We start from the raw sequence: 17,464 nt of genomic DNA on the forward strand, positions 1-17,464 counted from the left end.
CCGCCGCGGCCGCCGCTCCACCGAGCTTCCCGGATCCGAGCCCAGACGGCGGCGGCTCGGGCAGCCTGGGCGCCGCGACCCTCGGCGGCCACAGGGGGACGGGGAGGAGGAGGAGGAAGAGGCGGAGGCAGCAGCTACAGCCGCGAGGAGGAGGAGGGTTCGCTCGCCAGCTCCGACGCAGACATGGTGGACTGATCCCCGGCGGCTCCGAGAGCAGGGTTTCCTGAGGCGCCCCCCGCGCGTGGCCCCTCCGCGCCCGGCGCTCCGCAGCCCCTCGCCGGCGCCCGCGTCGGGTGCGGCGGCCGGGCCGGGCAGTCGCGTTTCCGCCGCGTCCCGCGCCCGGTCCCTATGGAGGCGCCGCTCGCCGGCGAGGCCGCCGACCATGCCTAGGAGGGCCGGGAGCGGGCAGCTGCCGCTACCCCGGGGCTGGGAGGAAGCCAGGGACTACGACGGCAAGGTCTTCTATATCGACCACAACACCAGGAGGACCAGCTGGATCGACCCCCGGGACAGGTGGGCGGCCAGGCCGCGGGTGGGCGCGGGGACCCGCCTCAGAAGCGCGGCGGCGGCTGTTGTCCGGGAGATCCGGCCGTTCGGCTGCGCCCGCGGCGCGGGGGGCGTGGGGCGTCGCCCGCCCCGGGGTGCCAGGAGGGGTCTCGGGAAGGAGGTTCGGGACCGTCAGCTGGTGAGGAGCCCGGGAGGGCTCGGTTGGAGCCGCTCCTTCCAGGGCCTCTTTGCCCGCTCCCTTCCCGACGCCCCCTGGGACCTTTAGACGCTCGCGGCCGGGAGGGAAGGGTGGAATTGGCGCCCCGGTCTGGCACTTGGTGTCCCGTTAAGGGACCCCGAGGAGCCACCTGAGCCTTGCTGCGAGCTCGCCTCTGCCTAAAGTGGGCCAAATAGGGGCTGGAGGGTAGCTTCGGCCTTTGGGAGGCGGGGACGGGCCGGGAACCTCCCAGAGAAGGCCTAAGTGCAAGGTGGGGAACCAGCCGACCAAGCCACCTGTGGCAGCTCTCTGGCCGTCCTTGGCTGCCAGCCTTGACTGCAAGGTCTTGACGGGGCGCGCCACCGGTTAGGCGGGAGGTCCTGGGCATGGAGGGGAGGGGGTTCCAGGCACCCTTCCTTGCCCGGCCCTGGCTGTGGGTGTTACTAGCTTTGCCCCTCAGAGTTTAGAAACTCTATTTTTTTGGGGGGGGGGAGGGTTTGATCTACTGCTTACTGTAAGTCTTCACCTGAAAACTTGAACTGAGTCCTAGATCTTGAAAAGGCAAATTCTGTTTTGAAGAAAGAACATAGAAACAGGCTTGAGGTTAGCGTGATTTCTTGTAGTTTTTAGCACACACTTTTTAGTCCTGCTCGGAGGTAAAGTGGAGAAGCATAACCAAATCATCATCTAAGAAGTTGAGCTGAAGTTTCTCCGAATGTTCACAAATGTTGGTCCTCTATCCCATCTGTCTTGTTACCTTTAAAAGGAAATTTTTCTGAAAATTAGACTTATTATAAGAATAATAGAAGATATTCCTAATTGTAAATTTGTAAATTGGCCATTAAGGAGGTGTTCCTACTTGTAAATTAGGGGTTTATAACTTTTTAGGTGCTTCCATTACCCCTTTTCTAAATTTGATGTTTGAAATAGTTTCGTACTTTATGTTCTCAGTTAACTTTTATCTTAATATTGCTTTTGAAAGTTATTGAAGAGTAATTATAAGAAAGTCATAAATGACATTATAAATTTATAGAACAATCCTTATTAAATTATCCATGAAGGTATCAGTTTAGGTTTCCCTTCTGAAATGAGAAAAGGCACCTGTGCTGAGGTTCTCTCTTGCTACAGCCCGGCTGCCTGTTGCTGGCCTGATGAAAGTTATGACAAGCATCACACCTTCACAGTTTCTCCAGACATATTAGTTGTTGTCATAAACTTCACGCTCCAGGTCAGTTATTTGACTTATGCCCTTGCACTTGAAACTGTTTAACAGATAGTAAATGTCAGTGATGGTGGTGTGCACCCAGCAGTGACTTCTCAGGCACCTGTATAAATATTTGACTTTTACAGTTATGTGGTAATTCTGCTTTCTCATGTTTGGAGTTTCAGGTTCTTGAAATTGCAGTGAATTCTTGAAATTTTTAGGCATTACCGATTCTCTTCCTTTTGCATGTTCAATTATATCGTCTTATTTGTATTTACCAACAAAGATTATAAGAATATGTAATGCCTGGGTAAAGTAAATAGAAAGTGAAGTATGATATGACTTGGCTTATCCATATCACTACTTAAACAAGTTAAGCATGCCTTTTATTTTAAATTGTTAATGGATTAACAATTATTATGAACTCTGTTTTCAGGAAACTGGGTAACCAATTCATTTGATGTGGATAAACAGTTTTGACTAAGATGACTTGTTACTTTTCCAGTTTTCTTTGAAGCAGTTAGATCTTTAAGTATTTGGAAATAGAAATTTGGTTATAAACATTTCTGGATCTCACTATGATTTTTAAAAAATTCCGAGATCAGGGTCATTGCTGACTTAGTTTAAATTTGATTGTGTTTTCTTCTAGGGCAATGAAGTGACTGTAAGTCTTGCTAAATTGTGTGAGAGAATATTTGGAACAACTATGAACTCTAGTCAATTTTGTTAGACACTTAGCAAACATATGGAAAAAGAGATGTTGCACAGGCCAATTGGAGTGTGCCTATACTTCTACAGGATCAAATTACAAATCCTGGAAGAAAACTGTCTTGATAGGGGTGCCTGGGTGGTGCAGTAGTTGGGTGTCTGCCTTCGGCTCAGGGCGTGATCCTGGATCCCTGGGATGGAGCCCCGCATCAGGCTCCTCTGCTGGGAGCCTGCTTCTTCCTCTCCCGCTCCCCCTGCTTGTGTTCCTTCTCGCGCTGGCTGTCTTTCTCTCTGTCAGATAAATAAATAAAATCTTTAAAAAAAAAAAAAGAAAAGAAAACTGTCTTGATAAACTGTGGGTATGCAGTACTTTTGAACTTTTAAAGTCAATTAATTAAAATGGTCATGATGACTTACCCAGTTATATTTATGTTAACAAAAATTCTGACAGTCTATCAGAATTGGTGAAGTATTTCTGATTGTATAGATACATATGCAGATTTAGTGGTGGGGTCGGGGGTAAGTAAGGCTGGAGGCTTTTACAAGAACATAATAAGTAGTGATTTTAAAATACTGAAGTATTAAAATACTTTTAACCTTTGGAGGTAGATGACATAATGCAAACTTTGCTGGGACATGATTCAAGCTTTTATTGCCCTACCACTTATTGAGTAAGCTTAGCTGAGTTTGTGAGTCCCTCTAAACCTTCATTTTCAACTCTGAAATGAAGATCATACCATGTGCTTCACAGGGATGGTTAGGGGTCCATAATTAGGGCCCAGCCAAATAGTAGGCGTGGTGGTGTTGCCCTTCTACTTTAGGAACTGTGTAGTAGTTCAGGTTACCCCTGGAAACAGTGGGTATACTGGCACCTATTTATTCAGTGTTTATTGTGTGACAGTCACTGTGCTAAGCTTTTTCACTGTGCTCTCATTCTGTTCTCCCAGTAGTCCGATGAGGTGGTGCTGTTACTATCTTGCAGTTACAGGTGAGGAAATGGAGTCATAGAGACATTGCCATTGCTGTTAAAAGTGGCCAAGATTTGAAGTCAGGTCGTTTGACTCTAGAGCCTGTGTCCTGTGTCATTCCTTTAGACCGCTGGAACACCTGGACATGCTCAGGGGCATTTGGGTGGAGGAGAATCTCTTTGCCTAGTGTTGATTTTTCAGGCCGATTGACCGGGCTTTATTGGTCTTCAAAGGTTCCTGTTCACTTTTTCTGATTCTTAGATCCCCGAGTTAGCCACATGGTTCATGGTTCATGAATGCCTTGGGAGTAGCGTTGAAGGCCCATGAGATTGACCCCATTGAACAACAGCACAGGGCCAGGTAGAACTTGGGAATTCAGTGTACTCTTGGGCACATTAGAAATTCTACTTGGGGAAGAGTTAAGGACTCTTGTCTTGTTCCTGAATAGATTACAATTTTACTGTAATGGGTTTGACTTTGCCCTCCTCGTCCCCCCTCACCAGTCCTGAAGAAATCTCCCTGTCCATGATTCCTTGCCTCCCACTCCCACCCCACAGTGGGTCAACTGTTAATTTGCAGGTCTGCTCCCTCCCTCACCTCTTATTTTGCCCACCATGGACACCCTTTGACCACAGCAGTTGGCGTTTATGGCGGTCCATAGATCATGGCCAAATGGTGTGGTGCTTAAAAAACACCCCCTGCATTCAACGTAAGAGAAGGTGGGATGGATTCATTACCTCTGAGAGGAATAGGGGGCTAAGGTGGGCAGGCCTCAGAATCTGGGTGAGTGGTTGTACAAACTCTCAGTAGAATTCTGCTTATTTTCTGTCCTTGGATTGAATGTTACCCTGAGTTATGATAGTTTTGTCTAGTTGAATGTAAAAGATTTACCACCACACAAAAACTTGCTGATAGACATAATCTTTGGTTTATGGCTAGCATCAGATATTGAGTGAACTGTGTGCTTGCTAATTGAAGGGCAGAAGTTCTGGGGGTGGGGTGGGAAGGGTGACAGGAGGAAGAGGATGTCAGCTGCGTATCCTTGATGGCTGAGCTAACTCTTGGCTCTTTACACCCAGTTTATGGGACGTGATTAGGATCTGAGGAACTCTGTATTGTCTTTCTTTCAAAGTCAAAGCAAGTAATTTTGCTAAACCTACTGCTAGAGTGTAAATTCCTCAAGAGACCGAATTGGTTATCACTGCTTTCCGTGTCCTTTGTGGACGGTAGATGTTAAATGAATGTTGGTTAGGTCAATTAATGAAGAAAGTTGTTAAGTTAATGAAAGAATGCTAGTTGAGCTACTCTTTTCCAGTTCCTTATTTTCTTTTTTTTTAAACCCCAACATTTCTTTTTTTTTTTTTTTTTTTTAACATTTTATTTATTTATTTGACAGAGAGAGACAGCCAGCGAGAGAGGGAACACAGGCAGGGGGAGTGGGAGAGGAAGAAGCAGGCTCCCAGAGGAGAAGCCCGATGTGGGGTTCGATCCCTGCACCCCGGGATCACGCCCTGAGCCGAAGGCAGACGCTTAACGACTGAGCCACCCAGGCGCCTCTCCAGTTCCTTATTGTTAACACTTTCGAAAAATATACCCATAACCACCACCAACCAGAGACAATTGATTTTCCAGTTAGATTAAAAATAATGAGAGAATTAATCTGCTCCATTTTGACTAATGATATAAATATGGGAATTATAAGAGCAAAGGAAACACAAAATAAGCCCTTATGGTCTTAATCACAACTGCCATTGTCATACATTGCCGGAAATATTCCTTTCTGGCCGGCTGAGGTTTGGGTGCCAAGTGGTTACTGTGACTTATTTGAGTGATTATGGTTTTCGAAGTGTGGAGACGTTGTAAAGAAGGTTGTTGTTGTTGTTGTTTTTAATTATTCCGGGAAGCACTAATTTAAACTCAACTGTGCTGTATTCCAAAAATTCCCAAGGAAGTATTTCATGTTTCCAACACAGTTTGCTGTAACACTTGCAGGAGGAAGCAGGAGTTGCTTAGTATATGACGAAGACTTCCTCCGTGACTTTACACAGTCCACGGCTGGCAGTGTAATTTTGTTGGAAGGCTTGGGGCAGCACTTGCTTTTGTAGGAACGACTATTATTTATAAATAAGTAAATTTTTTTTTCTTCTAGCTGCAAATCACTGAATTGTGAGTTACCTAGTCGGCCCTGTGGCGCGTGGCCTCTCAGCAAGCCGGTATTTAGGTCTCCTGGAGGGAAGCCCCAGCGCAGCCTGACAAGAGCCTGCCCTGCCCGCCGCTGGGACTTGGAGATGTTGCCTTGTCGATGGCACGGGCTTGCTTTTCTTGAGTAAAGTCAGTAGGAGAAGGATGCCGCCGTGCAAGGGGGGCACAGCTAGCTTGGTTTTGCTGCTGTGGGAGTTGTTGGAAGTGATAGGAAACAGGGTGAGTCTAATACAGTGTACGTTCCCTGAGACAGGGCCTGCGCCTGTCGAGGCTCTGGCCCTATGAACTTGATGAAAATTGGTTGACCTGTTTTCTTGGTAGAATTTTGGACTAACTTCTTCATTTCTGAAGCTCCTGTTATTGGAAAAATTATCACGGAAGTATAGAGACTAGGAAAGGGGTTTTTGAAGACAACCGTGTGTATGTAAGTTATGGATTAAAAATGATTTACCTGATATATAGGTCCACTCTCTTCAGTGGCCTTTTTTTCAGTTATTATTTTATTTTTATTGAGATAAAAAAATTCACATAAAATTCATCATTTTAACCGTTTTAAAGTACCATTCAGTGGTTTTTAGTATATTCACAATGTCGTGCAACCATAACCATTATGTAATGCTTGAACATTTTTACAACCTCAGAAAGAAACGCTGTGCCCACTGAGAGAGCTCACCTTCCATTCTTTCCCCACCCCTGCTGCCTTTGGCAACCACTAATCTTCTTTCTGTCTTCATGGGTGTCCCTCTTCTGGACGTTTCATATAAATGGAATCATACAATACGTGTCCTTTGCATCTGATTTCTTTTATTTAGCACAGTGTTTTCAGGTTTCATCCATGTTGTAGCAGGTGACAGGACGTCGTTCCTTTTTATGACTTTGAATAGTATTCTGTTATATAGATATACCATATACATTTTGTTTATCCATTCATCGGTTGATGGGCATTTGGGTTGCTTCCANAGAGGAGCCTGATGTGAGGCTCGATCCCACAACGTTGGGATCACGCCCTGAGCTGAAGGCAGACGCCTAACCGCTGTGCCACCCAGGCGCCCCCTTTGCATCTGATTTCTTTTATTTAGCACAGTGTTTTCAGGTTTCATCCATGTTGTAGCAGGTGACAGGACGTCGTTCCTTTTTATGACTTTGAATAGTATTCTGTTATATAGATATACCATATACATTTTGTTTATCCATTCATCGGTTGATGGGCATTTGGGTTGCTTCCACCTTTTGGCTGTTATGAATAATACTGCTATGAGCATTCATGTATAATTTTTGTATGAATGTATGTTTTCAGTTCTCTCGGGTAGATCCCTGAAAGTGGAACTGCTACATCATATGGGAATTCTGTGTTTAAGTTTTTGAGGCTCTGCCAAGCCATTTTCCATTCCCACTAGCAGTGTCCAAGGGTTCTAGTTTCTCCACATTTCACCGACACTTCTTTTCTGTTTGTTTTGTTTTGTTTTAAGCATTTCTACTGGGCACGAGGTGGTATCTGCGGTTTGGATTTGTGTTTCCCTCTGCAGAGTGTTTTGCTAGCCTTACGGTGACCCAAGCTTCCCGCCTTTACTCTATCTAGCCTTTTAGCCCTTCCCGCCCTCCCTACCTTTTTTGTGTCCTCTCGCTTATTACGGGACCAAGAAAAAGTTAGCTAAGAGACATCGGTTCTTTTTAGTCTCCTATCGCTCTTCCCTTTCTCCGCCGTCTCACCACTTTAAATCAGTGTAACACTGAAGTTGAGGATATAGGCTCTTCCCAGTTTTTACTGTGCCAGCCCTCGCCAAGTGCCCTGGGCTCTGGGAGGCACAGGGAAGAACAGGATTCCACCCCAGCTCAGGTTGCTTACGGTTTAGTTTGCATAATCACCATTTAAAAAGTGGAAGAAAATTTTGGTATCGTCCATTGTCCATTACATTTTCTTTAGATATCCTCTTAATTCAGCCCCCGGGTGGGGAGGAGCAGTGAGAGGAATTAAAAGTAGAAGACAGTGCCAAAAAACATACTAATTTTTGTCTTCATCCCAAATACGATATATTTTAAGAGGCCTAGATGTAAATCATGGAAATAATGAATTATAATGTATGTGTATATGTATATAACCAGCTTATTAAACATGATTTGATGTTTGAAAGTTTTTAGTTTAGTAATAGATGGTAAGGATCAAGTTCATTTTTATTAATTGTTTAAAAAAAAAAGACAGTTGGAAGAAAGCTGGCAAACACTGCCTTGGTCAGGTGATCAAGGTAAATAGCAACAGCGATAACGCACGTGGATGTCCCCTTGATGTAATGTGATGACAGTGACACTTTTTCTGTCATCTTCCTCCCCCCAAACTGTTATGACCCCAATCTAATCATGAGAAAAACACCCACTAAATCTCGGTAGAGGGACATTGTACAAAATATCTGACCCGTACTCTTTAAAACTGTCGTGATCCTTAGAAACAGGGAAGTCTGAGAAACAGTCATAGCCAAGAGGAGCCCAGGGAGACATGAGGGCTAAATGTGATATGGAATCCTGGAAAGGATCCTGGACAGAAGAAGGACATTAGGTACAAGCTAAGGAAATCTGAAAAAAGTATGGATTGTAGTTAACATAATATATCATTCCTGGTTCATTCATTCTAATAAACATAACATCCTGATAAGGAAAGCGGAGTGTGGGATATATATATGGAAACTCTGTATTAAGTACATTTTTTCTGTAAATCTGAAACTCTTCCCCCAAAGTAGTTGATTTTAAAAAGATTACAAAAAAACCCCAAAAAACCAGCAACACACAAAACAGTTGGAAGTGTTTTTCTTTAGTCAAAATGTGACTGTGCTATGTAATTCCGGCTTTTTGGTATTCTTGAAAAGCAAGGGTGGGCAAACTGTGGCCCAGGGGCCAAATCCCAGCCTGCAGCCTTGTTTCTGTATAACCCTCCAGCTAAGAATGGCTTTTACATCATTAGGGGTTGTAAACAAACAAATAAAAACAAGGAAGAACATGCGACAGAGATTATATATTATAAGCCCACAAAGCTTAAAATATTTACTCTGACCCTTTACAGAAACATTTTGCCAACCTCTGATATAAAGTGAGATGATAAAGTCTTTTATATATAAAATATATATGTTTATTTTATATAAAATAAACATTTAGAAGAAATATTGATCTTCTATGCTAAAATGGTATGTTTATCCGTCATCGCTGGTCATTTCTTTCACAAGTAATGTGGGCTCTAGGCAGCACGTAGTGTCACGATGATCAGACACGGATGCTGAGTTTGAAGAGCTGCCGTGCTGAGCTCACTGTTCTCTTCTAATGAAATGCAGCACGCCACATGAAGTGTTCCACACCCATTCTTCCCGGGGGTAGCTGGCATTGTAGGTAGGGACTGAGCAAAACAGGCAGTAATGAACTTGCCGAGAGATCACAGTCATTTACAGTTGACTATTGGAGGTGTAAATACAGTGATCGGTTTTGATGGCTGGAAACACTGATTTTCCTGTGGCAGATTGACGGTGTCTATAAAATCACCAAGTCGGTGATGGTCATCAAGTCGCAAATGAGTCCATGTATTCTCTTTATAAGGTGCCTGTCACAGCCAAGGGTGTTCCAAGGATGCTGTGAAAGGCTAAGACTGTACTACCCTGTGAAGAATTTCTCCTCTATTGTTAGCCCCGATGCCAGTAAAGAAATCATAGTTGTGGGGCCCCTGGGTGGCTCAGTCAGTTGAGCAGCGAACTGTTGGTTTCAGCTCAGATCCTGGCCTCAGGGTCCTGGGACGGAGGCCTTTGTCAGGCTCCACACTCAGCTGGGAGTCTGCTTGAGGTTCTCTCTCTGCCTCTGCCCCTCCGCTTGTGCGCGCTCTCTCTCTCAAAATAAATGGATACAACTTTAAAAAAACGAAAAGAAAAAGGAAAGAACTCCTGGTTCCCAGGGGCCAGTGGTGAGCAGCACTGAAAGTGGGGCCCCTGGGAAGTGGGACATGGTGGGGTAACAGAGCTCAGCTTTGGGGACCCTGCTTTCACCCGTGTGTCACTGGAGGAGTCGAGGTGGTCCCAACAGAGAATTGGACCAGAGGTGTACATTTAACGTACTTTGGCGGTGGGGTAGGGAATTGAAAGGAATGTAGACATTATCTCGATTATCAAAATAGTGACTGACTTTTAGCTAAAGAGGGTCCCTGCTATTTCCGTAAAAAGGAGTGTGTTGGGACCCGGCAGGCAGAGGGGCTTTTCTTTGGTGTGACTGTTGGTGCTTCTGCCCGTGCTGCGTTTCCAGCGTGGCCGTGGCCGTTGTGGTCACTAGTTCTGACCATGAATGTGAGTGCTGACAGCAGTAGTAAACACTGACGGACAGCGATTTGTGCTCTGCACTCCTGATTAAGATTCTGTCTCCGTGCTAGACTGTGGAATGCGTTGTGTACTTTACTGACATTGCTCCATTTTACGAGAAGGTAATTTTATTAAGTGGCACTGATACTCAGTAAAGTTTAAAGCATGGGAGACACAACTTTTACTGCAAAAGATGGCAAGAGCACGCAGTTTCATGCAGCGCAAAACTTCATTCTGCGGTTTTCCTTAGTGTTACGGTTTTTCATAGAGATATATTGAAATGCCAGTCTTTTTTTTTTCCCTTTGAAATTGTGACAGTGAATGCATGTGTGGAATCCATAATGTACATGATATCCCTGAGCTGTCAGTTTTGTCCACTTACAGGTCTAGGTGTGTTCATTTCTAGCTGGTCAGTAGTTCTGTCTGCGCTTTGTGTTCTTCCCCTTTTTGCTGATTATCAGGGTGTGTGAACTTGTTAGGGGTTTACTTTCTCCCCTCATTGTCCCTTCCCCCCTCTCTGCTAAGTGGCGTGGCTCAGGACATTTCTCTTAGGACCGTATAACTATAAACTGGTATTTAACTTGGCTGAACATTAATGCCCTGGTTTGCTGTTGCAGATCCAAAGGCTATAGGGCTGACTTGATTGTCTAATACCCCTTTCAGATTCCCCGCAAAGGTACGCCTTTAGATGCGTATAGATGCATTCTTGAGAGATTTCCTAATGTCTCATATGTAGGAGCATCTGTGTGTCTGCATCCCTAATGTGCTCATAAAATTGATTCCAAGTCAGTTGAGGAGGGAGACCTGCTTTGCATGCACACGATTCCTTTGTGATGTCTGCTTAGACTGCCTGTCCCCATGGGGCACTTAAGAACACTGCAGAGCCCCATACCCATATAAATGAAATGTAAGTATTTAAAGGACCTTTGCCTTCTTCCAGAAGCCTCCATAATGTGTCCCCAGCCTAGTCTTACTGACTTGACCCCCTAGCCACTCACTCATTCATTTGTTCAACCCTTCATCAAAGATTTGCTGAAGATACTATATGCCTAACATATATCTTGGGGACATGGCATTGAATGGGATAGGCAAGGTCCCTACTTCCATGAATTTTTCTATTCTTGTTTAGGGATGATAGATTACAAAGGCAGTAGTGAAGTGTGTTTTGATGAAAATAAACAAAGTGATGTAATAAATGGTGTCAGTGGAAGCTAGTTTGGGTGTGGTGGTAAGGAAAGGCCTTTCTGAGGAGCCAACTTTTATTTTTATTTTATTTTAAATTTTTTAATTATATGTTAGTCACCATAGAGTACATCCCTGGTTTTTGATGTAAAGTTTGATGATTCATCAGTTGCGTATAACACCTAGTGCACCATGCAATATGTGCCCTCCCCACCATCCATCACCAGCCTATCCCATTCCCCCACCCCCCTCCCCTCTGAAGCCCTCAGTTTGTTTCTCAGAGTCCATAGTCTCTCATGCTTCATTCCGTCTTCTGATTACCCCCCCTTTCTTTATCCCTTTCTTCCCCTACCGATCTTCCTAGTTCTTATGTTCCATAGATGAGAGAAACCATATGATAATTGTCTTTCTCTGCTTGACTTATTTCACTTAGCATTATCTCCTCCAGTGCCGTCCATGTTGCAGCAAATGTTGAGAAATTGTTCTTTTTGATGGCTGAGTAATATTCCATTGTATATATGGACCACAGCTTCTTAATCCAGTCATCTGTTGAAGGGCATCTCGGCTCCTTCCACGATTTAGCTATTGTGGACAAAGCTGCTATGAACATTGGGGTGCATATGGCCCTTCTCTTCACTACGTCTGTATCTTTGGGGTAAATACCCAGTAGTGCAATGGCTGGATCATAGGGTAGCTCAATTTTTAACTTTTTAAGGGACCTCCACACTGTTTTCCAAAGTGGTTGTACCAACTTGCATTCCCACCAACAATGTAGGAGGGATCCCCTTTCTTGAGGAGCTGACTTTTAACTGAGACATCAGGATAAGAAAGAGCCATCCATGTGAAGACCTGGGATAGTCCAGGCAGAGGAAAAGGCGAGGCGGGAGCCCTAGTCCTGCTCTGTCCGATGTGATAGCTGCTAGGATTATGTGGCTATTTAAATTAATCAAAATTAAATAAAGTTAAAAATCTCCTTTGTCAGTCTTGTTAGCCGCAAGCTGAGTGCCCAGGAGCCACATGTGCAGGTATAGAACATTTCCCTCAGTGCAGAAAGTTCTCCTGGACCACGCTGTCCTAAAGCGCTAAGGAGTTTGGTAATGTTCAAGGAGCTGAATGGCAGGCTGCGTGACCACAGTGTAGAGACACAGTGGGACAAGTGTCTTGTGAGATGAGGCAGAGACATCGAAAGGGTCTGACCAGGTATGCCTTGTAGACATCAACATTTTAAGGGCATTTGGGAGCCACTGGACAAGTTTTAAGTTGAATGGAGGAATGGAGGTGTGTGTGTGTGTGTGTGTGTGTGTGTGTGTGTGTGTGTGTGTTCCCACTATCTTTCCATAAAGGGAACATTTCTTTGTAAGACCTTATCCATTTTTAACGAGCCATCACTGATCCGTGGAGAAGGAGTGGTAGAAGCCATTGCAATGAGATAATCTAGGCGAGAAACCATTAGATCTTTTTTTTTAAAAAGATTTTATTTATTTATTTGACAGAGAGAGAGACAGCCAGCGAGAGAGGGAACACAAGCAGGGGGAGTGGGAGAGGAAGAAGCAGGCTCCCAGCGGAGGAGCCTGATATGGGGCGATCCCAGAACGCCAGGATCACACCCTGAGCCAAAGGCAGACGCTTAATGACTGAGCCACCCAGGCGCCCCAGAAACCATTAGATCTTGAACTAGAATGATGGCTTTGGCAGTGGAGAGCGGTGAATGGATTGGGATGTTTTTTAGGTAAAAGGGAAAGAACTTGCTTGTGCTCTATGTGAGGCATGAGGAAAAGAGAGGAATAAGGATTTGCTGATATACAATTGGGGAAAGACCAAGGGAGAAATATGGTTGGTTGGTGTGCAGTTGGCTCAGTCATCTAGAGTTGAGGTCTGAAATGCCTACTATGACATACACATGGAGATATCCCATAGGTATATAGAATCTGCACTTTGGAAGACAACTCCGAGCTTGAGACAGTAAATTTGGGTATATGTAGATAGTATGTTGAAGTGGTGGGATGGGACAAGATCCCTGGGAGAGAAGGAAAAGAAGAGGTCCCAGGATGAGGTACAGGCCTGAGGCTCAATACACGTATTTTTTTGGTTTGTGAAACCTAGTTCCAGAGAAGATAGTTTACTTATTCTCGTTGGAACATCCCTTAAACTTTGCAGTGTGCTAGAGGTGACGGCGACGAAGATCACGGTGTGTTGTATTTCTGTGTCTGGTTCTGTGGGAGTTCTTAATGAGTATTTATTGGATCAATGAAAGCTTTGATAAGGTACCATTATTGCCCCCATTTTAGGAAACTGAGGCCTAATGGATTAAGTGACTTGTCTCAGGCACAAAGCTGGGAGGGAAGCAGTGGTGGCAGAACTCGACCATGTCTCTCTGACTTCAGAACTGTGCATTTAACTACGCACTGCCTCTAACAGCTGGTAGGAAGAGCCTGGGGCCTCCTATTTGGGGTTGGAAGGCATAGCCGGTACATAGCAAGGTTTTAACACTTGGAGCTTCCCTTAACAACTTAGCCACGTGTAAGCTGCCAGTGCCTTAATCCTTAATCCTGTATGTGTGCTGTCTTTTCACACTTCAAATTGAACTACTGCGTTTTCAGAATTTATGTTTTATTTTCCCGGACAAGGTGGTAGGCTCTGTTTGGTTAAGTCCCGTATGCTGTTGCGCATGCCCCTCAGAGGACACCCAGCACAGTGTCTTGTGTGTGTTTGGTACTCAAGTACAGCTGAGTGATTCTGTCACTTCTGCCTTACTCCAGTGCTTTAAGTTCTTTCAGAGGCTGAGATCCCATGTGCTGTAAATCCTCTTTATCCTTGTCTTCTGGTTCTAAAAACCCCTTGACCTTGTACCACTGTCTACTTGCAATGCAGTCTTCTGTGGGACTGTCACCTTCCCAAATGTGCCCTGCACACCTGCACCCCTCCAGGTGAAATGATTATTAAGAGTGGAGAATTTTCAGCATAAAGCTGAGTCCCAGCTCTTCCTGATTCTTTCCTAGAGCTCTCTCTTCTTCATGGATTTAAACCCCGATGGGTGATCCATTGTCTGAAAATACCGTGGCTTTACCACAAGTGTGTAAATTACAGACCTTGATTGGAATTATTTTTTACTTCGACTCTGGTAGTTGAGTGTAAGTCTTGGGGGCGCAGTCATCTTCTGTAAGTTGCCATGTTACATTCTCCTTTACACTGCTTAGATTTGGATTCAGGTGCTGGGCTTTCTAGATGGGAAGTGATAGAAACTAAGAGGGAGTGTGGTGTGTTTTTGTTTGCTTTACTTATGCCATAACACTTACCTGGAGGCATACCAGCTGTCACTAAAACGGTGGTTGGAGAGGACTCATGCAACGTGTATAGTCTTTCTCCCTGTCACAAGTTGCTGCACTTTTGTCTTTGTGAGAGCTAAACAATATATTGTGTATCTGCTTTTGTCTGGAAATCCAGTATTCTTACATTTCTACTTTTGACTTGGTTTGAGATCCAAGTTCGTGAATTTTAATTAAATGCTTAGATTATGCACGTGAAAAATCTTTTGTTCCTGTGTTGCTATGAGCAACAGTTGTTAAAGTTGACCTTCCCCTTTTTAAAGAAATGTGGACAAATAAATACATGAATTTTAACAGGTGAAAGAAAGGTCATCATTTAGTGTTGCGGATGGTCTGCTTATAAACTGAATTGTTACAATGACCATGATTATCACGGAGAAGGGAAGAATGCAGTAGAAGTGAATAATCATCCGACACATGGACAGAACATTCCTAAAATACTATTCAAATGAGGAAAGACTTTACGGGGCTGCAGCCGAGTAGCCAAGCGTTGAGGCCTTTTAGTCGGTGGCCATCTGACTGCGTTTACTGTTGTGGCTGAAAAGAAGCAGTGTGTAGTGGTTTGCATAGAAAAATCATGACTTATCTGAAATTTCCCAACTTTTTTCTTTCTTTCTTTCTTTTTTTAAAATCTTGCCTCTCATCTCCCCACACCACACTTTATCTCATTCTTAAAGACTTCTTTTGTCCTGATAGTTGTTGTTTCATTGCTCACCACCCTACTTCAGCTTAAACTTTACTGACTTCTGGTGATTGCTTGGACTTGCTATTTGATTCCGTTGTGTGATTTTTGATTATACTCCTTTCTGCTGTTTAAACTAGCAGTGTTTACCTAAATTAGTGGTGGGAGCAAAGGACTCAGGTTGACCCATTTGAATGAAAATCAGGAGCGTTGCCCTGGCCCCAAGGAGAGCCTGCTGAATAAATCCATTTCCCTGAGCTCACGCTCCAGAAGGGCGCTAGGAATTTGGCTGGACCGGAAAGCCAGCGCCCCGGTTAGAGGCAGGAGGGCTGGGAATGGCCGGGTTAGGGATTTATAGTGATCATGTAATTAATTCTCTCTCTTGGAGAATCCAGGACTCAGGGAAGAGACGCCCTTTGTCCTCCTCCTACTTTCTTGCCTCTGCCCCATCCTGCTCCTGAGAATGAACCCTGGAGCGCCAATCCTTTACACGGTTTGCAGGAAGAAAACGTAACTTTCTCCTTCAAGATTTCAGCACCTCCTGTGGAGCTCTCCACCTTTAGGAGAGGGTGTCTGGCCCCTCTTCACGCTAGCGTCTCTGTAGCTGTTGGAAAACAGTGGTTTCTTTTTTAAACCAAAGTCTTATTTTTTAATTTTCTGAAGATTAAATTGGATATTTTAAAAATTTTGTTATTTTTACTTTTGGTTAACCTACCAGTTTTTAAAGCACAGAGTGTTAGAATGCTAATTTTATACTGTGTTCTGGGATAAGAGTTGGAATTGAAAATGAGCATGTAAGTGTTTGAGAAGGATGTTCATTTAACCCATGCCTCTTGTATAAGAAGTTCATTTCCTTTCCACTGTTGTCAATTCTTGTTCCAAGATCTGTCTTTAATTCCTGGCTTTTTTCTTCTGATATTCATCCACAGTGATAATTATATAATTCTTAAACAATCTGTCCAAAGAACTTGAATTTATTTGTTGGTGGGTTTTTGAAGAAAGTCACAATGGAAATGGAAATCATCCAAACATCTGATTTCATCAAAATATTGGCGGTGATGTCCTATTTGTGGAGATGAATAGTTCCCTTTGCAAGTATAGAAAGGATGTTTTTACTACTTTAAGATTAACTCCTTCTAAGTTAATGAATAATTTCAGGACTGAAAGAAAACAGGTAAGCTGGTTTTCCTTTTCTGGCCTTGTAGAGGAAAATAAAGAATCAGTTGGAAAACCAGTTATTTTAGAATTTTCAAGGTTATAAGGTCAGCTGCCTGAAAGGGTGTGTGTGTCTACATTTTATTGAAAAGTACCTTATTCATATTGACTAATCATGGTACATAGAAATGAATTACTGTGGATTGATAAAGACGTGAGGGTGCTGAGATACAAAAATCTCTACTGTGGTCCTATTTGAGCTAAAGCACACACACGCTCCTATACACACCTACGTTGTGATACTCGTCGACTGGAGTGGTTTTGAGCAAGGAACCTTTATTGGCAGTTACTTCTGGGGAATAATAAGACTGTGGTTGGGGAAAAGACTTATATTTTCTGTAATTACTTCCAGGCCACTTTTAATATTATGTACATAACTTACTACTTAGTGAAATAAAGCTCTTTACAGAGAAGAAAAAGTTCAAATATTTTATATCTGTAACTAAAGAGTATTTGTTAAAATCATAATATCCCTAAATTTCCCTTCATATTTAATATTGTATAATTTTTACCTTGTCTGAATTTTGAAGGAAATTCTCTTAAATTCCTCTGGTATAAGATGGATGGAATAAATAAAACACTTTTATTAATTTCTTAGTGTTATTTATTAATGTCATTAAAACTAACATTGTGGAGGAAAACAATTTAATTGTTGATATGTATAATTTTTGCTGGTGATTGTTTCCCAAATACAGAGGTAGAAAAAAGTCTATAATCTGTTGGTTGTCAATGGAGAGAACATTTCTAATATCCACATATTTTAGTTTTGCCAGGTAAAATAGTTTAAGTATTAACCAGTTATCTGATTTAGTTAGAAAATTAAGTTTAAAAAGTTCCATCGTTGGGGTGCCTGGGTGACTCTGTCGGTTAAATGTCTGCCTTTGGCTCAGGTCGTAATCCTGGAGTCCCAGGATCAAGCCCAGCGTTGGGCTCCCTGCTCAGCCGGGAGCCT

At 43.6% G+C, this 17,464-nt stretch overlaps 1 protein-coding gene across 2 annotated transcripts in view; it reads left to right on the forward strand.

The window, feature by feature from the left end:
• Positions 1-18: 18 nt before the first annotated feature.
• The window catches only part of WWC2 (WW and C2 domain containing 2), a 210,090-nt gene continuing 192,644 nt past the window's right edge, over positions 19-17,464 (forward strand). The window contains exon 1 of one of the 2 annotated variants that reach the window (XM_034647701.1): positions 19-513. In XM_034647701.1, coding sequence (XP_034503592.1) covers positions 383-513 — 131 coding nt within the window. In that variant the 5' untranslated portion in view covers positions 19-382. The remainder of the gene's footprint in view (positions 514-17,464) is intronic. The other variant, XM_034647702.1, reaches the window with a different exon arrangement.

The sequence above is a fragment of the Ailuropoda melanoleuca genome, chromosome 18 (assembly GCF_002007445.2).
Source record: "Ailuropoda melanoleuca isolate Jingjing chromosome 18, ASM200744v2, whole genome shotgun sequence".
Lineage (NCBI taxonomy): Eukaryota > Metazoa > Chordata > Mammalia > Carnivora > Ursidae > Ailuropoda > Ailuropoda melanoleuca.